Source organism: Schistocerca piceifrons, chromosome 11, assembly GCF_021461385.2.
Source record: "Schistocerca piceifrons isolate TAMUIC-IGC-003096 chromosome 11, iqSchPice1.1, whole genome shotgun sequence".
NCBI lineage: Eukaryota > Metazoa > Arthropoda > Insecta > Orthoptera > Acrididae > Schistocerca > Schistocerca piceifrons.
In genome coordinates this window covers 62,804,889-62,832,689 of record NC_060148.1, presented here as the reverse complement: position 1 = coordinate 62,832,689, position 27,801 = coordinate 62,804,889, and the positions used below count along the sequence as shown (strand labels likewise).

At 42.1% G+C, this 27,801-nt stretch overlaps 1 protein-coding gene and 1 non-coding gene across 2 annotated transcripts in view; one reads left to right on the top strand and one right to left on the bottom strand.

Annotated features, from left to right (window-relative positions):
- Window positions 1–27,801, top strand: part of LOC124719691 (neprilysin-2-like) — a 170,261-nt gene that overhangs the window by 78,718 nt on the left and 63,742 nt on the right. The window contains exon 7 of the mRNA XM_047244899.1: window positions 7,419–7,636. Within this exon, the coding sequence (XP_047100855.1) occupies window positions 7,419–7,636 (218 nt within the window). The remainder of the gene's footprint in view (window positions 1–7,418; window positions 7,637–27,801) is intronic.
- Window positions 20,717–20,788, bottom strand: Trnat-cgu. The gene has a single exon. It is a non-coding gene; the product is annotated as a tRNA-Thr (tRNA).

Below are 27,801 nucleotides of genomic sequence, written 5' to 3'. Positions count from 1 at the left end.
ATACTGGATCCCCTATCTCTTCTAAATCGACTCCTGTTTCTTCTTCTATCACATCAGACAAATCTTCACCCTCACAGAGGCTTTCAATGTATTCTTTCCACCTATCTGCTCTCTCCTCTGCATTTAACAGTGGAATTCCCGTTGCACTCTTAATGTTACCACCGTTGCTTTTAATGTCACCAAAGTTTGTTTTGACTTTCCTGTATGCTGAGTCTGTCCTTCCGACAATCAAATCTTTTTCGATGTCTTCACATTTTTTCCTGCAGTCATTTCGTCTTAGCTTCCCTGCACTTCCTATTTATTTCATTCCTCAGCGACTTGTATTTCTGTATTACTGATTTTCCCGGAACATGTTTGTACTTCCTCCTTTCATCAATCAACTGAAGTATTTCTTCTGTTACCCATGGTTTCTTCGCAGCTACCTTCTTTGTACCTATGTTTTCCTTCCCAACTTCTGTGATGGCCCTTTTTAGAGATGTCCATTCCTCTTCAATTGTACTGCCTACTGCGCTATTCCTAATTGCTGTATCTATAGCGTTACAGAACTTCAAACGTATCTTGTCATTCCTTAGTACTTCCGTATCCCACTTCTTTGCGTATTGATTCTTCCTGACTAATGTCTTGAACTTCAGCCTACTCTTCATCACTACTATATTGTAATCTGAGTCTATATCTGTTCCTGGGTACAGCTTACAATCCAGTATCTGATTTCGGAATCTCTGTCTGACCATAATGTAATCTAATTGAAATCCTCCCGTATCTCCCGGCCTTTTCCAAGTATACCTCCTCCTCTTGTGATTCTTGAACAGGGTATTCGCTTTTACTAGCTGAAACTTGTTACAGAACTCAATTAGTCTTTCTCCTCTTTCATTCCTCGTCCCAAGCCCATATTCTCCTGTGACCTTTTCTTCTACTCCTTCCCCTACAACTGCATTCCAGTCGCCCATGACTATTAGATTTTCGTCCCCCTTTACATACTGCATTACCCTTTCAATATCCTCATACACTTTCTCTATCTGTTCATCTTCAGCTTGCGACGTTGGCATCTATACCTGAACTATCGGCCCATTACAAGTAAAAATTTTTATATTAGGAAATAGTTTTACATTTCATTTATACCCTCCAATTTCTCAAGCATGAGATCAAAAGTAGTAGTACGAAATTTTTATATGAAATTGAAGTCTTCTTATTCTTACTTATAGTTTGTGTGATATCCCTGTTTCTTCTCCTTTCTCACTCTAACAAACAACTGTGTCATCACTAATTCTGTCACTATTCCTGCCACTGTCAAAACTTATTCTCCAACTATCATCATCAACAACGCCAGAATCACCAGTCCAGTTGTCCCATGTTTATCCTCTGGTTAGGCTTATTACGTGTTCGTACAACACGTTTGCCACACTATTCTGAGAATAAAACTTAAGTAGCTGCTATCTGGGGACCCTACAGTTGGCTCTTAGTAGTGTAGCGATGTGGCACAAATTTTCTGTTAAAATTTCAGTTTCTTGGATACACAGAAAAGATTGATATATAATATTTCTTACCTGTTATTTCTGGTAATCGTTTATTTCCACTCTGGTAGTCTGAATCTATGGATTTCGCTAACAATTATAAGAATGCTAATCATTCACACACCCAGTCAACAACATAAATAAACAGCGACTGGCATTCCCCCTTTCGGGTTTATTCGACTCAGCTCATATAGCCCCATCCTGTTTTGTCTGCGGGAATTTTTGTTATTTCTAGATGTGACGCGAATTACCCTGGTAGAGATACCAAATACACTATGCATGCGTTCAAAAATCAACTTATGATTCATTCAGAAATCAGCTTAGAATATGTTCAAAAACCAACAGGAATGCCTTTCAAAATCGTATGAATAATCGATAAATGAATGTGCACTAGATGTAAGGTGCTTTGTGAAATAAGCTTTTTTTCTTAAAGAATATGAATTTGGTGCCCCTCAAAATTGCCATCTGGGGCAGATACCCCAGTTAGCCCCATGGTCCACCCTCCCCCATGGCCACGCCTGTCTTTTACTAACCACAGTTCTTAAGCATGTTATGTATCTGCAAGTGGTGTACCATTTCTTGTAGACACGTTGGACAATCTGCATTGATACACCAACCAATCAAGTAACTTAATTCACAGTGTAGTCATGGGCACATACAAACACAATATCTCCTTTCTGGCATTCTATCACACCTCTACGTCGACCCAACTCACTCCACTGATTCTGTACAAATGACTGGGGCATAAAGTCTGCTTCACTGTCGTGACTGAGATTGGTGTTGAAGGGTCATACGCCATCATACTACAAAATTGTACGCTACCTACATTGCTCCAAAGTGACCAGTGGACCCTTTTAAGTGGGTGAATAGTATTTTGTCCGTCTTAGCCGTTCTGATCAATTAATCTTACAACTCCTTTGTGACTTATGACGCCGCGTGGGATTAGCTGAGTGGTCTAAAGTGCTGCAGTCATGGACTGTGCGGTTGGTCCTGGCTGAGGTTCGAGTCCTCCCTCGGACATGGGTGTGTGTGTTTGTCCTTCGGATAATTTAGGTTAAGTAGTGTGTAAGCTTAGGGACTGATGATCTTAGCAGTTAAGTCCCATTAGATTTCACACACATTTGAACATTTTTTTGACTTGTGACAGAATCACAATGTAATCAGGAAAATAATTTCTTTTATTTCTTCCACCTCAACTTTAATATTACGTTTCGAAACTTTCCCACAATTTCATTTAGTACTTGCTCTGTGCAGAGACTGAATTAACCTTGCAAAGAGACAACATCCCTGTCTCATTACCATTTCATTTATTGCTTCCCGTTCGCCTCCTTTGAACTTTTAATGACAGTTTTGTTTCTGTGTGAGTCGTAGGAGTGTTGTGCTCCCTATTTTTATCCTTGCTGCTATCAGAATTTGAGTGAGTGTGTTCCATCAACATTGTCAAAAGCTTTCTCTAAATTTATTAATGTAGGTTCACGTTTCTTCATTACATTTTTGAAGATAAACAGTTGCATCCTTATTACCACTTGTCTTCCTGCGCTGCTCCACCGGCCGCCGTGGCCGAGTGGTTCTAGGCGCTTCAGTCCGGAACCACACTGCTGCTACGGTCGCAGGTTTGAACCCTGCCTCAGTCATGGATATGTGTGTAATGTCCTTAGGTTAGTTAGGTATAAGTAGTTCTAAGTCTATGGGACTGATTACCTCAGATGTTAATTTCCATAGTGCTTAGAGCCATTTGAACCATTTTTGCACTGCTCCAGAAGCTAAACTGACCATATAACAGGTTGTCTTTTGCTAGTCTTTCCCTAGGTGATTCCTTTCTAAAGTTATAACTTACCATTGTTTTGGTGATCTCCGACCTGACACCTTATGCTTCCTTTGAAATTGGGATTATTACATTATTTGTGAAGTTTGACGCTATTTACCTTGTCTTATATCTCTTGTAAATCAGGTGGAATTGTTTGGATTAGATTAGATTAGTTTTTCGTTCCATAGATCCGTGCTGAGCAGATTCTCATGAATATGGAACATGTCAATATTTTTTTTTAAAGCTGAAATAACAATACTAATAGTATGAATATATATACAATATATAATTTGTTTCTATTAAAAAATTCGTCAGTAGAGTAGAAGGAGTTGGCCACTAGTAAGTCTTTTAGGCTCCCTTTAAACTGATCTTTATTTGTAACAAAATTTTTTATGTTTGCTGGCAAATTATTGAAGATGAGTGTTCCTGAGTAGTGGACCCCTTTTTGAACTGAAGTAAATGCTTTTAAATCCTTGTGCAGATCATTTTTGTTACTGGTATTGTATGTATGAACTGAGTTGTTTGTTGGAAAAACAGATATATTATTTAGGACTAATTTCATTAAGAAGTAAATATACTGAGAGGCAGTAGTTAGTATACCCAGTTCTTTGAAGAGGTTTCTGCAGGACGTCAGTGAATTGACTCCACAAATAATACGTATTACACGCTTTTGGACTCTGAAAACTTTTGTTTGACTTCAAAATTTACCCCAAAATATTATCCCATATGACATTATGGAATGAAAGTAGGCAAAGTATGCAAGCTTTTTCATTTTTATGTTGCCTATGTCTGCTAACACTCGAATTGCAAACACAGATTTGTTAAGGCGTTTCTGCAGTTCTGTGGTGTGCTCCTCCCAGCCGAATTTATTATCAAATTGTATCCCAGGAATTTAAGACTGTCAACCTCTTCTATCTGCTCTTTTTCATACTTTATGCACATGCTAGGTGGAAACCTCTTACAGCTTCTGAATTGCATATAGTGAGTCTTTTCGAAGTTTAATGTTAGTGAGTTGGCTTTAAACCATTTATTAATATCCATGAAAATATCATTAGCAGATCTTTCTCGAACTACACTTGACAAGGATGGCTGTCCCAAGGATTTCAATAATTCTGTGAAGGGATGTCGCCCACTCCAAGAGGTTTCGTTTTGATTTTGTCAGTCCTCTGTCAATTCTTTCTCAAGTAGTATGTCTTCCATGTCATCTTCATCTACTTTCTCCTCCATTCATGTAATATTCTCTTCATTTCCCTTGTATAGTGATTCCACGTCTCACAGTTTCTCCACTTTCCAATCATTGCTTAGTATCAGCTTGCCATCTGTGCTCTTGATATTTACACAGCTGCTTCTCTTTTCTCCAAAGGTCTCTAATTTTCGTTCAGGTGATATCTATGTTTACCAGTCCATCTGTGCTTCTTGCATTTCTCCTCTAGACATTCCTTATTAGCCATTTTGTATTTTGCCTAATATATTTCTTTATATTCCTGTATAAGGTGGAGTATACATGGGGAAATTGGAGTCAGAAGAATTTGTAATAAAGAACAGGCTTAAGCGGGGAGATGCCCTGTCTCCGCTACTTTTTAATTTAGTCCTAGAATACATTGTACGAATGGCAGCAGATAATTCAGAGGGTGTGGAGTTAAATGGAAATATTAAGATATTACGGTATGCAGATGATCTAAACATCATTAGCGATAGGAAAGAATCTGTAACAGCAAATGTGAATACGTTAATCAAGGCTAGCGAAGATGTAGGTCTAAGGATAAGTGAAGACAAAACTAAATACGTGGTTACTACTAGAATTCCAACAGCAGTAGATCAGGAAGTGTTAAGAGTTGGAGATATGCAGTTAAAAAAATTGAACACATTTAAGTATCTAGGTGTGGACAACAGTTCGAGAAATGAGATTGAATCCGAACTGAAGAAGAGATTACAGACAGGAAATGCGTGCTAATTCTCACTGAATAGATTACTTTCATCACAGATATTGTCTAGGAATTTAAAGATTTGAATATACAAAACTATTATTCTACCAGTTATGCTGTATGGCTGTGGGACTTGGTCTCTCACTGTGCAAAATGAAAAGCCATTTCGAGTATTGGATAACAAAATTCTGAGGAAAATTTTCGGAGCAAAAAGGGATGACATTAGCGGAGAGTGGCGAAAAGTGCATAACGAAGAGGTTCACGAACTCTATTCAAGCCCTTACATAATCAGTATTATTAAATCACGTAGGCTGCGATGGGCGGGTCACGCAGCTCGAATGGATTAGGGCAGGGCAGTGCGCAGATTATTGGTAGGGCATATAGCGTCCCCAGTGAAGCAATAAGAAAACACTTAAAAAAACAGTATTTATAAAGAAGAGACATTTAAAACTTGAATGATACAGATTTTTTATTATGTACCCGTAAAATAATAATTTCTCTGTGTAAGTTTCAAGTCCAAAGAAATATAAAAAAAAGGTTCTAAAGAGACGACGAGATACGCTCTTTTGTTAATTTTTAGTCGTCTTCACTTCTTCTCTTGTCTTGGTTGTGTGTAGACGGACATCTTGCGAGTGCTGGCAAATGTAAGCATATTTGTACGAATTAATCAGATAATATATTGATTTAATATCATTGTTCACTTTTGATTTGTAAGAGGTGATCCCGATTTCATGTCCGCCTTCCTTGAATTAACCTGCATTCAAGTAATTTACAGTTCAACAATCGCAGCGGCCGATGCAGCCAACGGCGCCATTACGTGGCGATATTAACTTATGAAAATTAGCGGAAGCGAAATACTCGCCCGCTATTAACGTAATACACATTTTTCTCCACAGCCGCACGAAGTTGCAGAAAATACGTAGCTTTAAGATTCTTATATTCAGTACCATAGCCGAGAGCCAGAGCCAGGAATCCGACTACAATACAATGGTTAACGGAGGTAAGAAAAAATACTCTCGCGCGTGTGTGGGCCGCAATTGTAATTAATAACTAAAGATTTCTTGCTTTAAAGTGAACTGACTAGCCGAGGAAATTAATATGAAAAGTTTATTCCATTGTTCAACTTGTATGCCCATGTTTTAAGATTCAGCGAGTCTATCATTCATTAACGTAACAAATAATTTAAGATTAATATTGTTAAAAAGGAGAACTTCACAAAAGCATTTAACCGTAAATCAAAATTGAATGAAATATCTTTTTTATTAAGGCCCACCACGTAAGTCGGCGACAGTAAAAATAATAAGCATAATAATAACAATAATATATTAAAATTACGACGGCCGATGGACGCAAGAGGCACTTAGAGGCAAAACGTCCTGTGGAGAGACCGAGGCTTAGATGGGAGGACAATGTGAAGGCTGATTTGAGGAGACCAGGCATTGAAGGTGAATGGAAGGAAATAGCCCAAGACAGGGACATATGCCGAAAATACGTTGCTGCCGTAATGGACTCTCGAGTCCGGTATGACCAGTGAGTGAATGAGTGATTCCTGTCTTCCCTTTTGCGAGCATCGTTTACTGCAGTTTTGTGTTTTTTCGTTTTGTCAATCAGGTTCAATATCTCGGGCGTTATCCAGTGATGTTTACTTGTCGTTTTGTTTATTCCATCCTCTGCTGTTTTCAGTATTTCATATCTCAAAACCACCCATCTGACTTCCATTGTTTTCCTCTTCCAGGTTCAAAAATGGTTCAAATGGCTCTGAGCACTATGGGACTTAACATCTTAGGTCATCAGTCCCCTAGAACTTAGAACTAGTTAAACCTAACTAACCTAAGGACATCACACACATCCATGCCCGAGGCAGGATTCGAACCTGTGACTGTAGCAGTCCCGCGGTTCTGGACTGAAGCGCCTAGAACCGCACGGCCACCACGGCCGGCCTTTCCCAGGTTTCAGTCAGTCGTTATCTAACGCACCCTCTCAAAGTCTCAACAGTCAGTCACTCTTTTAAATTATCCAGGCTCCATCTCCTTAATTCCCTACATTCCTGCAATTTTTTTCAATCTGCATTTCCTGATCAATTTCGTATTGAAATTAGGCTGTTTTTCTTGAAGTCTGATAGAATGGGCCACACGCAAGGTCGATGGTCATGACACAGTCGCCACTGTTCCACAGATCTCGCTGCCACAAGAGGCGCGACGCAACGTGACACAGCTGTACAACCCGCGCACTGTAGAGCAGCTGCAGAATGACTACCCGTCGGTACCGTGGCTGGAGTACCTGAGGACACTGCTACCCCCGCACGTCGCCGTCACCAGCGACGAGGTGGTCATCGTCTCGGTACCGTCCTACCTCAAGAGCCTCGAGGTCCTGCTCGGCCACACCCCCAAGAGGTACGTTGCGGCCAGGGCGTCGGCAGGCTGCCCGAGCTCTGCTTCCACATCCGAGTAAATACTCGGCAAGCCATTATACGGTACACACGTTATATCTGTACTAGCAATTTATTTTTCATTTGTGTATTGGGCGACAGGAGAATGACTGTCTAAATGTCTCTGCATGCACCCTGATCTCTGTCATAAACGCGAGGTGTACGGTAGTGACAGCACTTGGCTAAATTTATACAAAAGGGTTTCACAAGAATTCCTTTGTCTTTCCTCTGAAGATTCCTACTTAACTTCCCTGAAAATACTCTAAAGGCCATTAAAATTGCTACACCAAGAAGAAATTCAGATGATAAACGGGTATTCATTGGACAAATATATTATACTAGAACTCACATGTAATTACATTTTCACACAATTTGCGTTCATAGCTCCTGAGAAATCAGTACCCAGAACAACCACCTCTGGCCGTAATAACGGCCTTGATATGCCCGGGTATTGAGTCAAACAGAGCTTGGATGGTGTGTACGGGTACAGCTGCCCATGCAGCTTCAACACGATACCACAGTTCATCAAGAGTAGTGACTGGCGTATTGTGACGAACCAGTTGCTCGGCCACCATTGACCAGACGTTTTCAATTGGTGAGTGACCTGAAGAATGTGCTGGCCAGGGCAGCAGTCGAACATTTTCTGTATCCAGAAAGGCCCGTACAGGACCTGCAACGTGCGGTCGTGCATTATCCTGCTGAAATGTAAGGTTTTGTTGGGACCGAATGAAGGGTAGGGCCACAGGTCGTAAAACATCTGAAATGCAAAATCCACTGTTCAAAGTGCCGTCAATGCGAACAAGTGGTGACTGAGAAGTGTAACCAATGGCACCCCATACCATCAAACCGAATGATACGCCAGTATGGCGATGACGAATACACGCTTCCAGTGTGTGTTCACCGTGATGTCGTCAAACACGGATGCGACCATCATAATGCTGTAAACATAACCTGGATTCATCCGAAAAAATGACGTTTTGCCATTCGTGCACCCAGGTTCGTCCTTGAGTACATCATCTCAGGCGCTCCTGTCTGTGATGCAGCGTCAAGGGTAACCACAGCCGTGGTCTCCGAGCTGATAATCCATGCTGCTGCAAACGTCGTCGAACTGTTCGTGCAGATGGTTAGTGTCTTGCAAATTTCCCCATCTGTTGACTCAGGGATCGAGACGTGGCTGCACGATCTGTCACAGCCATGCGGATAAGATGGCTGTCATCTCGACTGCTAGTGATACGAGGCCGTTGTGATGCAGCGCGGCATTCCGTACGTATTACCCTCCTGAACCCACCGATTCCATATTCTGCTAACAGTCATTGGATCTCGACCAACGCGAGCAGCAATGTCACAACACGATAAACCGCAATCGCGATAGGCTACAATCCGACCTTTATCAAAGTCGGAAATGTAATGGTACGTATTTCTCCTCCTTACACGAGGCATCACAACAACGTTTCACCAGGCAACAACGCCGGTCAACTGCTGTTTGTGTATGAGAAATCGGTTGGAAACTTTCTTCATGTCAGCAAGTTGTAGGTGTCGCCACCAGCGCCGACCTTGTGTGAATGCTCTGAAAAGCTAATCATTTGCATATCACAGCATCTTCTTCCTGTCGGTTAAATTTCGCGTCTGTAGCACGTCATCTTCGTGGTGCAGCAATTTTAATGGCCAGTAGTGTATATACACTGAAGCACCAAAGAAATTGGTATAGGCATGCGTATTCAAATACAGAGATATGTAAACAGGCAGAATATGGCGCTGTGGTCAGCAACGCCTGTATAAGACAACAAGTGTCTGGCGCAGTTGTTAGATCGGTTACCGCTGCTACAATGTCAGGTTACCAACATTTAAGTGAGTCTGAACTTAGTGTTATAGTCGGTGCACGTGCGATGGGACACAGCATCTCAGAGGTAGCTTTGAAGTGCGGATTTTCTTGTACGACCATTTCATAAGTGTACCGTGAATATCAGGAATCCGGTAAAACATCAATTCTCCAACATCGTTGCGGCTGTAAAAAGAATGGGACCGACGATGGCTGAAGAGAATCATTCGATGTGACAGAAGTGCAACCCTTCCTCAAATTGCTGCAGATATCAATGCTGAGCTGTCAGCATGCGAATCATTCAACGAAACATCATCGATATGGGCTTTCTGAGCCGAACACCCACTCGTGTGCCCTCGGTGACTGCATGACACAAAGTTTTGCGCCTCGCCTGGACCTGTAAATGCCGACATTGAACTTTTGATGACTGGAAACGTGTTGCGTGGCCGGACGAATCTCGTTTCAAGTTGTATCGAGCAGATGGACGTGTGTGGGGATGGAGACAACCTCATGAATCCATGGATCCTGCATATCAGCAAGGGACTGTTCAAGCTGGTGGAGGCTCTGCAGTGGTGTAGTTGGAGTGTTAGGGGACTCCTGATACGTCTAGATACGACTCTGACAGGTGACATGTACGTAAGCATCCTGTCTGATCGCCTGCATCCATTCGCGTCCATTGCGCATTCTGATGGGCTTGGGCAATTCCAGCAGGACAATGTGACACCCCACATGATCAGAATTGCTACAGAGTGGCTCCAGGAACACTCTTCTTGGCTCAAATACTTCTGCTGGCCACCGAACTCCCCAGACATAAACATCGGTGATCATATCTGGGCTGCCTTGCAACGTGCTGTTCAGAAGAGATCTCCACCCCCTCGTACTCTTACGGAGTTACGGACAGCTCTGCAGGATTCATGTGTCAGTTCCGTGGAGCACTACTTCAGACATTTGTCAGGTTGTGGCCCTTCTGTGTGCTCGCAGGGGCCCTACACCATATTAGGCAGGTTTACTTGGCTTTGCAGCATATAACACATTCATATGGACTGTACCAACATGTTATGAGGCTAGCAGTGCTCTCTGAATTTGTTCAGCACCTACTTCATAAACTGGAACAACATAATAGAACCTGTTGAATAGGGCCTTGTAAGCGATTTCTTAAATGCACCACATCTTCCCAGAACTCTTCATACAAGTTCAAGTCTTCCATTCGGCTCCTGTGATACTGATTGTGTGTGATCGTCCCACTGTACATCCTCTTAGTACCGGGTGGTTGAAATTAATGTTCAGTTACTCCTGAGGTTCAGTGTGGGCTGCATCTATATGGCATCAAAACTTGATATATAGGCTAACGTATTAGTGTGGAACTGATTTCGGCTGGAAAAAAAAAAAAACTAGTTTCTATTTTGGCCACCAGGCGCAAATCTGGCACTGTACACAGTTTGTATGATGGTGTCATTTGACACGCCATAACGTGAGTGAACAGTGTAGCTATCAAGAAGAGAGACCGTGTGCTGTTAGTGAAACAGCAGCAATTACAGAGCTCCATTGAGAGAGTATCGCCAAGTGGAAGGGCTGAGGAAGCCCTGATATCATCAAGTGGTTTAAAGAAGATGATGATTAAATTTGACAACATGGTTTCTGAAAGAGAGAGGAATCCCATCCGAGAGGAAGTTAGTGATGAGGTTGCTGTTGCTGTGACTGACTGTGCAGCACATGCCCTGGGTAGTGCTGGTGCTCGTGCACTCTCAAGAGAGTTGTCCATCCCACAGTCAAAAGTACAGAAAGTTCTGTAGTGTGTTTAACAGTGCTACCTGTACAAGATCCAGACGGTGCACCAACTGTAATGTCTGATTGTATCAACGTTCTGAATTTCGTCTTCGATTTCTGGCACAGATCAGAGTTGATGACATGTGGCCAGACAATATTCTATGGAGTGACGAGGCAGATTTTGCACTACAGGCCGCAGTGAATACACAGCACTGTCAAATTTAGGGTACCGTTAAAACACGTGTTGTGTGCAAAGAGCAACGGCACTTGTTGTATGTAACTGTGTGGTGTTGACTCACAAGCACCTTTACTGTCAGTCCACTTGTCTTTAAAGAGAATACACCCAGAGGACCTGACAGATGTACCGTCACATTTGCACGCTATCGAGACCTCCTTGTATGGCGTGCCATTCCTATTTTGGAAGAGTGCAGCTGTGTGGAAACCACTGTTTTCATACAAGTTGGGTTAACACCTCGTTTTACTTGCCCAGTGAATGACCTGCTTAGTGCAACCTACCACGAACGTGTTATCGAGAGGTTTTCCCGATGTGTGGTCTGCAAGATCACCTGATCTGAATCAATGTGAATTTAGCTCTGGGAATATCTAAATGAGTGTGTTTACCAGGGACATTTCCGGTCTCTACCCGATCTGAAGGTCAGTATGCAGGAACACGTTAGTCTGATTGCAGCAGAACCACTGCGAGCAACTGTCGATCATTTCGTTTTACGAATGCAGCATCTCGTCTGCATCTGCAGTGCTCATCTTGAACAAATGACGTAAACAGTGTTTAGTAATAAAATCACCATTATGCCTTTCTCACTCGTCTGTTCTCTTCTGTCCATGTGCCGTTCCTAATGCATAACATGTGGAAATATTTCTACATGTCTCTTGTATTCACAGCGCCAGATTTGCACCTGGTGACCAAGATCAGAACTAATTTTTTTACAGCATAAATTGGTTCTGCTTTAACGGATTAGCGTATCTTTCAGGTTTCTCTGCCATAAAATAATCGCAATCCACACTGGGCCTCTGTCGGTAGCTGCACTTTAATTATAATCACCTGATACTATCCCTAAATTCTTACACTTTCATCATGCTCACTAATAATATTGTAATCATACACTTGTGGGCTTTTCTCTCTGTTGTAAGCATATTCTTTGACGTATGCACATTTAAAGACAACTGCTATTCATGGCATCAAGTGGAAATGGTGTCAAAGACTTACAGCAGTTCCTTACGGTCGTCCAACGACACTGCTCTCCTCTACATGACAGCACAGTCAGCAAAGAATATTATTCCAGGTCATTTGTAAGTAGCCCCAGAAATTCAGAAGGTGAATGAGCAAACACTACAGCACATAGAGAAAAGTATCACATACCAGTGGCTAGAGCAACTTTCCCAGTTTCGATTCCTGATATTGCATCATAGCGTAGTAGCAGCAAACACCAATAGGGGTGGGTGTGACAGGGCCTGGCATATAGTGGAGTGAGACATTAATTTTATGTCCTTGAATTCGACAAATTCGAGTCAGTTGTGCTCGGTTAAGATGGTCCTAAATTCACTAGTCGTAAAAATCCCCTCAGGTTTCAAACCAGTTGCCACTGACAAGGGCTGACACTTGTCCCCAGTTGCTGTCGGTACGCATCATTTTGTGACTATTTTTATTACAACTGCAACACCATTCCTCGTAGACAGTCGGCATCAGTACACTAACCAGTCGGACGATGTAGCTCCCTCCTGCCATTCTGTCACATCTCCACGTCGACCAGTCTTACTGTGCTGATTCCCTGCAGTTGTCTTCTACATAACACACCACATCACTGCCAAGAATGAGGTCAGTGGTGGAGGACACATGACCACCTGGTACGAATTCTGCAGCATCTATATCACTTCAGGTCTACCAGAGTGCTCCATTTGGGAGATGAGTAATACCTTTCTCTCCCAGTGAGCATATGAAAATGTAGTTTCAGACGGTTAAATTGAATTGATGGCAAGAATCGTTTGAGATACTTCAAGTTACATTAATTTGACCTGTCGAAGTCCTGAAAAACAACCTTCTGCATGTGCATTAAGAGACTCAGTGAGGTTCTGGAAGCTACCACAAAGGATGTTGTAGCAGCCCTTTTTCTGTTTTCACTTTTTCGTCTAATAGGTGAAAGTTTGATTTTATTTTTTTACACATTGACTGTCATTGAAGGGTTTTACTTTTATTTAATAACGTCCCGGCTAAGTATCAGTTTGATTACTTTTAAAACCCAATGTTAAACATGGGTCACTACACGTATAGTCTTCTCAACTCTGAAGGAAAAAAATCTTTAGTAGCTTTATTACCAATGTTTACAGATGACGATACTTTAACCTTTCGTTCAATTGGTTTAGTTACAAATCATTAGTTGGTTCTTGGCATAGATCACGTAACCTTAACGTTTATTAATCTAAGTTAAATTAATGTTCAAGACTTGTATTATGTTTCAAATTAACAACGTCAGTTTATTGACAAGAATTATTAATAAACAGGTTCACTCATACGATCTTATTCAAAAAAAGTTGTTTAATTAGATGCCTAAGTAGGATTCCCGCTAGCATCAGAGATGTTAGATAATATCCTGTCACTTTCGGTAAATAAGTTATTTCTATTTAATCTCCGCAAACTGTCATTAATTATGATCACTAGTCACGTGAAGTTAAAGTTTCCCACTATCACAATTCAAAGTCCGAATCCGGTTAAAATTCTCAATTCAGTAAAGCATTTAAATATTCACATGAATTGACATTAAAGCCAAAGAGATTAGTATTCACCTTCCCATTTATCTAATCTGATAAATGTCCAAATTAAAGTCTTGAATTGACAATCCTCAAAAACAATCTCGTCATGATCTATTCTTGATCCCCGTTTGATAAAGTACCAATTGTTGTTCTCTAAAGCTGTACGTCCTAAATAACTTCCGAACTAGAACAGACTAGAGACTGGAGTACCGTAATTACAACGTATGGCTATTTATACTTTAATAAACACTATCTTTGGTATTGGAATAACAAATATTTTAATATTTTCTACCGTTTTTCTCCCTTAGCATGTTTCTAAAATTTATAATTAAATTTTCCTTTTCTTTTCTTTTGCTTTATATACCAGATATTTCCCTTTATTTGTTTTTTATTTATTTTTTGTAATTACTACTTGTGGAGGGACTTGGGTCATTTTGTGAATTGATATTTTAAGGACATGGGAGCTAATTTGGGAGCTATTTTTGTTTTTTCAACACTGAGAGGCGCTGTAGGTGTTACATCGTGGAACCATGTCGACTCCAGTGCCGTGGCCAACTGCGCTAGGTTTCTCGGCTGAGGATCCGTGCTGCGAACAGCCCGATCAAAGTGGATCCACAGATCCTCGATTGGGTTTAAATCCAAGGAGTTCGTTGGCCAGAGGAGTATGGTAAACTCATCCTGGTGCTCTTCAAACGACGCATGTACACTGCGAGCTGTGTGATACTTTGCATTGTCCTGCTGGTAGATACCTTCACATCAAGGAAAAACAAACTGTGTATGGGTGGGCATGGTACCCAAGGGTACATCCATACTTGTGTGGATCTGTTGTGCCTTCCAGAATGAGGAGATCACCCAGGGAATACCAATAAAACATTTCCCAGGCCATAATGCTTCCTCCTCCAGCTTGCACCCATCCGATGATTGTTGCAGCGTGTTTCTTGACAGACAACCATCTGTGTGATGGGCCACGAAACGTGATTAATCTGAAAATCTATTGACACTCTGTGGACGTCCAGTTGCATTGTTGAAGTGTCAGTTCCATCCTTCGTCGCCAACCGACAGCAGCCAGCATAGGTGCAAGAACCAAGCGGCTGCCGCAGAGGCCCGTATGCGGCAGTGTCCACTGAATGGTCGTTGAGGAGACGCTGTTGGGAGCTCCTTGTCTCAACTGGGTGGTTCATTGCTCAACAGCTGCACGGCTATTCGCCTGTGCTCATCTCCACAGCCATAATTCACCCCCTGTCATCTATGGCCTACAGTGCACACAGTTGGTTCAGCAACAGTTTTCGATAGCGCCATTTTGCCAAGCACAGTATACTTTAACCACAGCGGCACACGAACAGTTTACACAGTTAGGTATTTCGGAAATGCTTCCACCTTTGGCCCCAAAGGCAATGATTATGCCCTTTTGGACGTCACATAAATTGCTCTGTTCCCATGTTACAACAGCTGCGCCAATTTTAGCATTCTCTCGGCACACTTTATAGGGAGTGTTCAGTAATTCCCTTACTAACATTCAGAACTTGTAAAGTGAGTACATAACATTTTGAATAGGAACACATGTCCGAAACTCAGCAATTCCGTGCTGCAGCCGTTTGAAAACATGTTTGCTAAGTAGTTGGTAACATGTGGTCATGGAGGAGATGCTTATGTTGCATTGGCTGATGTCATTTGAGTCTTAGCTCTCTCACCTGGTTCAAGTCCCACATATCTTTGAGTGAGGGAGAAACATGGTTGAGTACACATTTGCATAATGCATCGACATGATCTTTCTGTATGATGAAGCTCACGGAAATGAAAGAGCTGCTTGTTATCTTTGTCAAGATTATTATTCCCAACATTCATATACCCTTTTCAGCACATTTAAACAATGCCTTCGAGGAAGAGGTACGATCAGTGCCAATAGGCGAGACTGTGATACTCCAAGGACATAATGTGGAGCCGTACTAGAAGAGGCCGTACTGCATCATGCTGGAGAGAGCTCGTCCATGAGTACATGAGCAATTATTTGTGTAATGGACACTGCTCCCAGCAACATCTGGTATGTAGCAGATGACCAAGAACTACATCCAGACCTCCATACCATTTCTTAAAACTCACAGACATGTGAATGAGGCTCGAGCCACAACACTGGCAAATTTATGGAAACACATGAGTACATGTCTCAATACTGCGAGTTGGTCAGACTTCAACTGTTCACAAGCCTCCTACACTGATCGTTAGAATTTCGGCACTTACTGATAACCTACCAGATCTATTGTGCCAGGAAATTCTTTACTAGCCTACATGATTCACAGTATTTAGTTCCAACACATACAATTGTGACACTCTTGTTCCTCTTTGCTATAGACTCTGACAGCAGCATACCATGTGGACAGATTGCTACGATGTCACACGAATGCAAATAGTGGGGTGATGCTCGCTGGGTCCACGGTATTTTTGATAAAGCCACATGTGCCCTCCTGGGTCTTTCTAAGTGGTGAGCACCTCATGGAGCACAGCCTTTGTTTGTTGGGTATGGGCTTCGCGAACCCAGGTTTCCAGAGCTAGTGACCGGTAAGTGCTGCCACTAACTATTAAGTTTAGGACACTCATCAGCGACCAACGTGTGTTGCAGTGGTGGAACATTGAGTGTCACAGGGTTTGAGGATGTTGGCTCAAACATCCAGATTGTGAAGATAATATATACCTCTATAAAAAATGCTCAACCTCATGATAAGCTGTGTTCTCATGGGTTGCAGGGCTTTTGGGGCAGAACAGTCATTAGCAGGTAACCCCTGGGAAACTGGCTGCATCTCAGTTGCGTATGACTTACCGAGGCAAGCAGGTTTCCACCTGTGTGGACCCTTATTTCCATAGATGCTCTTGGAACCGTGGTGGAGTCATCGAACGTATCCCTTTCATCAACCAGGCGAATCGTTGTGCCACTGGTGGGTATCGGCACTTGAACTCACAAGAGGGCCCGTGTCACCAGTGCTCCTTGCACTTGGATTACTCAGAGTACTTCCTTTTATAGTAACACAAGGCATGATGCTAGACAGATGTCTTTTTGATAGTTAAAAGGAAAGATGGCAGCTTTGAGCAAGTTGCACTTTGCAACATTCAAAAGGGTTTAGAGCTCATTGCTGGCACTTTAAAATCTGTAAAGTGAACTGTTGGTTCACAGTTCTGGTTCCCAACAAGTAATGAACCTCCAGACAGCTAAATGCTACAGTGATATGCAATCGAAACGGAGCTACACAACAGCTTGGTGTAAAGCAAAGGTGTTGTGTCCTGCAGGGGTATTAAATAGATATCCCCAAACAGTAACTTGTGGGTGAATGGTATCAAGAATGTGTCACTGACGTGCAAAATATAATGAAACGGGGAGATAGTGAATGGGACTAATCGGGTTCACCTATTCTTGCATTAGGTACCACAAAATTTCTGGAACATGTGAAAGTAGATTTCTTGCGATCAAACATGATGCCTTATGTCCTGAGGTCAGTGCACTGTTTCAAATGCCAGGATTTTGGGCAAACCACTCTAGCCTGTGAGGGAGGAGCCATTTGCTTCAAATGTGGTAAGGCTCTCCTCGAAAGGCGTCATTTGTTAATTTCCTCTGAATTCTGTGAATTGTTCTGAGGATCATCCTGACATGTCCTTGCATAGAATAGAGAAAGCATATTAGATCATAAACAAAGTTCCAACACAGTCTGCCATTTTACTAGCGATTAAGAGGAATTGCGGAAAGATAAACTTTCAGTGACGGCAGGTGATTCCTCGGATCAGCGCCAAATACTGTCGTAGGCCTCCTACGAGAGATGCTGATTTCTGAACTCAGTAAGGATATTCACATGGGACTCAGACAAGTCGAGGGTCTAAGTAATACTTGTTACCTGCATTCAGACTAACTACTGCACGAAAGGCTATTTCTAAACCCTGTGAGTGACATATACATGTTGTCTGGAGAGAAAGGCTCACACATCTCGTTCAAACATCAAAAAAGTTTAGCATCACCTCAGTTCCGAGAGTTCCAGAACCTGTACAGACAACTGGAGTAGAGATCAACATAAACATCATTTCTGCCCTCTTTATTGCTCGTGAAAACCACACATTGAATGTTATACCACCATACAGCGAGACCTTCACAGGTGGTGGTCCAGATTGCTATATACACCAGGACCTCTAATACCCAGTAGCACGTCCTCTTGCATTGATGAGTGCCTGTATCGTCGTGGCATACTATCCACAAGTTCATCAAGGCACTGTTCGTCCAGATTGTCCCACTCCTCAACAGCGATTCGGTGTAGATTCCTCAGAGTGGTTGGTGGGTCATATCGTCCATAAATAGCCCTTTTCAAACTATTCCAGGCATGTTCGTTAAGAGTCATGTCTGGATAAAGTGCTGGCCACTCTATTCGAGCGATGTCGTTATCCTGAAGGAAGTAATTCGCAAGATGTGCACAATGGGGTCACGAATTGTCGTCCATGAAGACAAATGCCTCGCGAATATGCTGTTGATATGGTTGCACTACCAGTCAGGGGATGGCATTCACGTATCGTCCAGCAGTTACGGCGCCTTCCATGACCACCAGCAGCGTACGTCTGCCCCACATAATGCCACCCCAAAACAGCAGGGAACCTCCACCTTGCTGCACTCGCTGGACAGTGTGTCTAAGGCGTTCAGCCTGACCGGGTTGCCTCCAAACACATTTCTGACGATTGTCTGGTTGAAGGCAAATGTGACACCCATCGGTGAAGAGAACGTGATGCCAATTCTGAGTGATCCATTCGGCACGTTGTTGGGCCTATCTGTACCACGCTGCATTGTGTCGTGGTTTCAAAGATGGACCTCGCCATGGACGTCGGGAATGAAGTTGTGCATCATGCAGCCTATTTTGCACAGTTTGAGTCATGAGTCGTAACACGACATCCTGTGGCTGCACGAAAAGGATTATTCAACATGGTAGCGTTGCTATCAGGATATCTCCGAGCCATAATCCGTATGTTCCGGTCATCCACTGCAGTAGTAGCCCTTGGGCGGCCTGAGCGAGGCATGTCATCGACAGTTCCTGTCTCTCTGTATATCCTCCATGTCCGAACAACGTCGATTTGGTTCACGCAGAGACGCCTGGACACTTCTCTTGTTGAGAGCCCTTCCTGGCACAAAGTAACAATGCGGATATGAACGAAGCACGGTATTAATCGTTTAGGCGCAGATGAACTACAGACGAGTCCTGTACCACTTTCCTGGTAGAATTACTGGAACTGATCCGCTGTTGGACCCCCTCCGTCTAATAGGCGCCGCTCATGCATGGTTATTTACATCTTTGAGTGGGTTTAGTGACATCTCTGAACAGTCAAAGGAACGTCTATCTGCAGGAGTTCTGGGAACTGGGCTTATTTTTTGATGCATGTATTAGATTTAGGTGCTCCGAGGTGGACGGAGGAACTGTGACAGTGGATACCAACTTAAGTTTTACAGCAACTTGTCAGATGTGCTTGACGTGCAACTACAGAGTGACCTGTCAAGACATGTATTACTGAATACCATGTGAACAAGACTGTGTCTGTCTTGGACAACACACTGTCAATCACTGTAGTAAACACTTGCCCCTATGCAAAGGCTGTGTCTGACTCCATTTACAGACTGTCTCGCTGACTGATCTCCACTGCAAAGTGTGTCCTCAAACAGCGACCCTGGAACTCCGTACTAAAACTGTAGAACGCCAACGCCGAATGTGAACCGTCCATTGCTGCATGTGGCCACCACTTATCACAATGCGGAAGTCCATCTCGTTGGCAGGGCACACAGGTTGCCAATCGGGCCACACTTGTGGTGAATGGCAAACTTCAAAGTGCTGCGACGCCACATGGAAACTAGTGAGAGTTAAGAGGGGTAGCAATCACTAACCGCATTATAAATTTGAGAGCAGTGGCTGGAAAGTCTTCTGAACATGAAAATCTGGAGTTTTGAAAGTATTGTGTCAGCTCACGGCTTCTCCCCATCTGTAGTCGACCCACCAGTCCACTGGCCCTTTACAGGCATATTCCATTTCCACGTGTGGTTGTGCACCTTCTCAGTGCCTCTAGCCAATAAAGTCCTTCCCTTCTCCTACTCTGTAGGTTCCTTGCCGTTACACTCTATGAAACTCCACGTTTGGTAGCAACAGTGTTTAGTTGAAAGTTAAGCGTCACTGCCCCTCCTAGTATGGCTAGTGACAACAGGGTTCTGTGTCACTTTGCCCAGCCCTAACGACGGTGACTTCTTTCTCGGGACTGGGGATCGCTGTTCCTGCAGTTTTACTCCTTTTCCATCTCACTCTAACCTGTGTGAAACTGCTGACATTGTTCTTCTCAGGAACAAGTATCATGCTTTCAGCATATGCAGAAACGTGTGTTTTTGTGACCGCTGGCTACTGTGTAAAGGTATGACAGGAGCTAGATGGAGTACGAAGTTACCAGTTAATTCACTGAGCTGAAAATCTTCCCCCGGGACAGCTGCCCTAAGTGTTTGCAGTTCACAAGCGTCTTTCATCACTGCTTACCTCATCCAACCAACTGCTACCATTTACGGCAGCCACCTACTTGATGTCTCCAGTTTCTGGTCTCGGAGTGCCCTCGCTAGCTTTTTATGGTGTTGAGTTTAACACAGCAGTAGTCAGTAAGTCTTCAATAGTGATAGAAGCTGAAGAAATGAATTAAAATTTGTGCCACTGCTGGGACTTGAACCCAGGTCTTCTGCTTACGAGGCAGATGTGTTAACCATTGCACGACTGCAGCAGTATAGAAGACACAGCTGTGTGGACTCCCCTAGTTTATCGCCATCAATAACACAAACTCGAGTTCACTTCTTTGGCCTGTTTTCCCTTTCTTAAATCATCACTATTGCCGGGGCTCTCTGGTATTGGAATAGCATCCCAGTTTTGTACGTGATGGGGAAATTGTGCCTGTACCTCAGGTGTAGGTGACCAAAGATAAAGTTGAGACTGATACGTCTTGAGGATCAGCTGACAACCAGATTGGCTTTATGAGGTCAGTCGGTCGGTCGATTCGGGGCAGTGGACCAAACACTGAGGTCAGCGGTCCTGTCACATTATGGAAGGATGAGGAAAGAAGACGGCTGGACCCTTTCAAAGGAACCATCGTGGCATTTGCCTGAAGCGATTTAGGAAAAACGCAGAAGACCTAAATCGGGATGGCCAGACGCAAGTTCGAACCATTGTCCTCTTGAATACGAGAGTAGCACGACAAATTTCGTACAGGTGCATTTTGGTAGTGTGGGTTTATAACACTGCCATCCGCTACTGCTATATCATAACCTTAAAGTTGGAAGCAGATCGTAAAATGGAACTATCTTGTTAAAGCAATTATGGTATAAAGCAGCAGAGCAGTGTTACCCTCTGAAAGGAATTTTGTTGTGTTGACCGCGATTTACCTAACGGAAATGGCTTATAGAAAGTGAAAGTCGGAATTACGTAAATATTTAAACAGTAACAAACAATATTTTGCATATACTCAGTGTCCAAATGATAATAAAAACAGTCACCAGCCTAATTAGGCATAAGAATGAGTAACATTCTTGTTCAAGAAAATAGATATGAGTAACATTAATGGACAGACACAGCCTATACTTTATCATCTGAGAGTGCAATGAACTCTGTCACTAGCAGATGTTGACGTTAAAGAAAGTGCTAACAGTTATAGGACAACTACACTATTTGCATAATGACAACAGAAAATGACACACTTTTACCTTCAAGGCTTGGTCAAACTGAATGGTTTCAATAATATTACTATTAAAGTGCACTTTAGGAATATACAATTAAGCATAGATTTAGTCTCACTTTTCAAACATTTTCCTATGTGAAATGAGATGTGAATAAAGTTCACTGCAAAATTATAAATTTGGCATACGTTTAATCTTTCTTTTACCAATTACTTTTCTAACTGACATAGGAAAAAATTCACTAGCAAAATATTTCTCACTGTCCCCTGAATAATAGAGGTTACTCTTTTCATAGATAGTGGTCTTTCCGTTACTTATTACCTAGGAAAGCAAACTAGACAAACTGTGGATCCTGTTACACTATTAATATGCACTTCCAATACACAAGAGAGACAAGCACTTAGCAAACGTGGGTATATAACTTTCCACAAATGCAGTTCACGACTTTAACTGCATTGAGACACAATATCGACAAATATGTAAAAAAAACTGACTCACCCTTTTAAAATTTACAACAGGCAGCATTATGATCAATAACTAAGCAAAACTTTATAAGCCTCAGTTTTAAGAACTTTCAATTTTTAAAAGTAACAGCAAATTGTCTTTTTTACTACAGTCTTCTACTTTCAAGTCAATGATTAAATAAGTAACTTTGAAAGTCCACTAAACATAAATTGGACTGTTTCAGTCACTGGGAGAAAGCTACATTTACTACCTCCCTCAATTTTACCAATTCCACAGTAAATCTGAATATTCCCTTCTTACCAAATATCAAACAACATTATTTAATTAACTGTTAGGCTTTGAGGCTTTCATTTTTTCCACAACAAGGACACTCAGTAATCATAGTTCAGAGAGGTACTTGACAGGTGTTGTGATAAGGAAAAAATCAAGATAGGTACATAAGTTCAGTTACAAGTTACCTTATATTTGAACACACTAAAACATCCAATGAGCTGATCCTTCACTTTACATATTTACAATTCCTTCGTCCCTTTTCAGTGATTGCACAACTTGATGGTGAATGCATGTCAGTGGGTGGGTTTGCAGGCAGACATGCTGGACTCCGTCATTTCTTGGTGGCGATGATACGTACCATTTCCAGAATAGTTCCAGCTCTTTATCCATCCATCCGAGGCATTGGAAAGCGGCACAGAAAGCCTCTCTCAGCACCAGCACAATACTCAACTTTTACATGAGCAGTTGACAGTTTGGCAGCTCGTCCCCAACTGACTCTTGGTTCCACCTTTCTATCCGTGCCCTCCACATTTTGTGCACGCTACATGCTTCCATTCCCGAGGGGAACCACAACACCTTCTACTTACAAAATAACTAAGAACCCTAAGTGAAGGTCAGCAGTTTACCTAACAGCAACCAAACATACTAAATAAAACAGAACATTTGCTCATATTGACATTTCTACAAAAAAAAAATATTTAAACAAAATTATTCAACCTCAAAAATAACCAAAGAGATTATGTGAGAAAGACAAAAGATATCATTTGCTCATATTGTGCATATTACAGAAATTACACTTCATTATAGTATCGAATTAATCATACACTAATTACAGAAGTTCAATGATGGGATGTTGCACAAAACAGAAAGCTAAATGAATCAACAACAGGTATGTAGAGTGTAAGCTATGGTGTTACAGGTTGCCTACATCAGGGGCAGGTATGCACTCAAGAGCAAACCTGTTGTTCTCCTTTGATTGACAGGTACTTAACCTATTGTTCTCCTTTTATTTACAGGTACTTAACCTATTGTTCTTCTAAAAGGATCCCTCGTTTTGCTTGACAGGCATTTAACCTATTGTTCCCCCTGCTTCCCTCCCCCTCCCACCCACCCCTCAGGAAATGTCAGTACTCGCTGCTACAGGTACACTTTCAAGTCTGAGTTATTGGAATAGCCCCTCTCACGATTATCAATTTGATTGACTAATTAATTAAATCGATAAACTCTCTCCCCTCACACCCTCCCTCCCAGAAACTGGCAGGAAGAAGACTCAGTTGATTGGCCATTTGGAGGGAATTCGATTGTAGTGTATGGAATATTGTGTAAACAATTTATACAATGTATAGAATTCTTGTGTACATAGTTCCGCGTAGTGAGCGTGTACACAACTTTCCCACTAGAGCGCGCCCCGCTAATCACAACAGTTCAGGCACAGCGCTCGTCCGTCTCCGCACTACGAGATGGCGCTCTCTTAGAGACGGACCAAATCCTGCTTCCGCCGATCCGCGTATTAATATGTAACGCAGCCTAATGAGATTGCTGCTAATGTAGAACCTTTTCTCCTCACGGATCACACTCGCGCAGTGATACCTGAACGCTCGAGGTATTATGACGAGTGTATAGACCTCCGATTAGTCAGTCTGCATTAGTCTGCATTTGTCTGTACCAGTGTATAGTCAAGTTTCAGTCTGCACCTAATAAGATTACCATATTCCTGTACATAGCCATGAAGATAAATGGCTAGACACTTTGTCAAGTATCAGAAATATGTGAGAATAAGATTAACGTACCAAGACCAAAGGAACTTCAGATTGTCAATTGTAAACAGCATCCAGAATCAAGTTACGTAATATCTATGATTTTTATTCTTTTAATAAATGTGTGTGAAAATTAATCAAGTTCTGTTTAAAGTTGGTCACCATCAATCTGCTACTCTAAGCATCGTCTGACCTAACGGCAGAAGATAAACACGCCACGATAAGACCACGAGACGTATTGCTGACACTCGCCTACTTCGTTAGAGCGACAAGTCAAATAATCTGATGGTGTGTGTACCGAAGGTCTTGCAGTATGCAAACTACAAGAATATTGCTTAGTTATTTATTGCAGTATATGGAACATAGGTTATTTATTTAGGTAAAGAATTTGTCCAGTAATCGATTGCTGTGTATGGAATATTGTTTAAACAATTTGTACAATGTGTGGTATATTGTTTATTTAAACAATTTAGGGGATTCAAGGCAGTGTATGGAATATAGTTTATTTATTTAATCGATTTTTCAGAAAATCGATCTCCACCCCCTGCTCCTCTCCACCCCTATCTCTACCTGGAAATTGGCAGTTCTTTGGTGGAGAGGAAGGATCTCATGAAGGGAAATTAAAGGGTATATAGTTTTTCATTAATAAAATCCGTTTTCGGAGCTTTGATTTCACTTTCTCATCATTCTCCTCTGTTTGGATAGATGTAGGTCTTGTGAGAAGTAATTACATGGATCGCATTTCTTTTTTTATTCCTATTGCGCAAGGAATGCCGTCCCCATCCTTCCCCAATCCGATGAGACCGATGACCTCGCTGTCTGGTCTCTTCCCCCAAACAACCCAAGCCAACCCAACCCCAAGCCGTCAGCTCCAGAACCATGTGCAGGTGTCAGTGCAGGTGCTGCAAGGATGAGGTGGCGGCATCCCTTTTATACGTGGCACCTGAGAAATTCCTGTCAAAATATGTCTTACCCTAGCCACCGTTGCTGGCGCGTTGACGCAGAGCTGTGATGTGAATCCAGTGCTGAGAGAGATATAATTGGATGGCCTGTCCGTTACTTATCAGTCCCTTCCCATAAATCATAAAGTGCTGCAGAAATAGTTAACCGTCACTTTTTTAGGAGCTTTCGTGATGTCTCAGCTTGCCTGCATGGAAATTCAAATGGTTCAAATGGCTCTGAGCACTACGGGACTTAACTGCTGAGGTCATCAGTCCCCTAGAACTTAGAACTACTTAAACCTAACTAGCCTAAGGATTTCACACACATCCATGCTGGGGGCAGGATTCGAACCTGCGACCATAATGGTCGCACGGTTCCAGACTGAAGCGCCTAGAACCGCTAGGCCACACTGGTCGGCCATGGAAATTCCTGCACCAACAGGACCTGTTTACGAAAATAGCCCAGAACAACACCGAATGCATTCTTCCTGATGGTTCTAACCAGACACCACGTGTTCCCTTCCCTGCAAATCATGACGTCCTGCTTTCAACATACGTCTCAGAAACGGTAAACGTTCTCACCACTCAAAGCCCACCCTCATCGTCTCTACACGCTCGTGAAAACACCGTAAATCCTAAAAGCATTCTTGTTGTTTAGAAAGAGAGCATTGTCTAAGCACAGACGGGAAAATCAGAACAATTACACAAACAGAATTCGAAGCACTGTCCTACGGAAGAGAGAAATGGCTGGAAATTTCGGTGTCCTGTAGCTATTGGTCTGGAGACTCCCTAATGCCACAGTGGTGGATGAGTTCAAAAATGGCTCTGAACACTATGGGACTTAACATCTAAGGTCATCAGTCCCCTCGACTTAGAACGAGCGAAAAAACAAAAATAAAACTTAAACTGCAAAGTAAATGTGCCATATACAACAACAAAAAGTAAGTGCTCATACAAGCGTCTGCCAAGACCAAAATTTGTCAAAGGCTTTAGGTAGAATATGCAATGATTCGTAACAACAAATTGCCTCCGATGAGCGTGATGTCACAACTTTTGACATTAGATTCTTTTTAGCAGTTACAAGCGGAATCAAGCGCATGTGCCGTTGAGTAGTACCTTCTCCCGCTTCTGGCTACAGAAATGTGGCTGTTGGCTGTGTAAGCAGCCGCAGGTTTCGGATGTCTTGTTTCTTTTATGACCTAGTGTAAGATATTTTAATGTTTTACACGTACGAACATACGGCTCCCTACGACATTGTACCTGCACAAGCGCGGTGATGCCTGTCATCTGACGCCCTCTGGCAACTGCAGAAACGAACCCATTTCTAACAGGTCGCGGGAAAATATCCCGAATGGTGGTTTGAAAAGCGTTACTATCAAAGAAAAATCCCTTTTACGCAAGATGAACTACGTACGAGAATGTATGATGAATTTCTTAAATCAAAGAGCGTTTGAATCTCGTTTAAAAATAAACTCTTTGATGACGAGCCATTTAGATGTATTTCGAGCTGAGAATAACAGACATTTATGTCGTTATTAAAAATTTTAATGGCACATTTGTGTGATATATCTTAAACTGTAATATGCGCATAAAAGACCAACATTATATGTGAAAGCTTAGCTTCTCTTCCAGCGTATTAATCTTATAGAACAATTTTATAAGTGAAAGCTTTACTTTTCTTGTGGCAACACTATGTATATTAATTTAAACCATTAACTTCTACTGTTTGTGTGTTCGCGTTCCTTAACAGTGATGTTGCTATTGGCTGACTTCATCACGTGTCATAAGCACTGAATACCTGGTATCATCGGCTGGTGAAAATCATGTGACATGAGCTATGACTGGCTTACAAAAGCGCATCGCTATCTAGATTTCAATGCTTCGGAAAGTGACATGCGGTGTTTGGTGGGATTCGAATTTATATTTTCATAATACGAAAATATGCAGCGTACATGTTACTGCACATCAAAGATCTTTCCAAAGCGTTATTTTTCCCTCTGTGTTTCATTTTCTAAAGCGCCGGGAAATTCTACGCCTGTGTATAAAACCATAACCATTCAAAGGAGGGATAAGTTATACAGTTCTGAGAGAAAATTTACTGTCAGTTAACAGGGAAAAAGTATGTTTTCATCTGGGAGAAAATGTGTTTTTAACTGGGAAATCCGGGATAAATCCGGTAATTTTTCTTTTTTGTCCACGTATACACCCTGGATAATGAATACCGCACCTGCAGACATACTGCTAGAAAGACATCACCGACATGGGTTGGTGTACTGTAATCTACATCACTATCGATAGAACAACACTGAAAATGAGAGGGTATGCTTAGGGCTGCCGATGAGGGGACGTATTGTTACAGCCGTATTGCCCATCCTGTTTGTACACTATAGCAGGTCCATTACGACCAGAAATATGTAACTCTTTTTGTTTTTACATGGATAGTAGTTTGATTACTTCCCAGAAACGTATGTCTGAACATAAGCGACAGTACCTTTACGTTCAAGCAGCAGCATAACATTTCTGCCTATCAATTATAGGTCTATTAAAAAAGTGTGATACATCCACAATCACAACAGCTCGGTGTCGTTTTCACACTCCAAAAAAGTTACCCACCATTACGACTAAGAAATC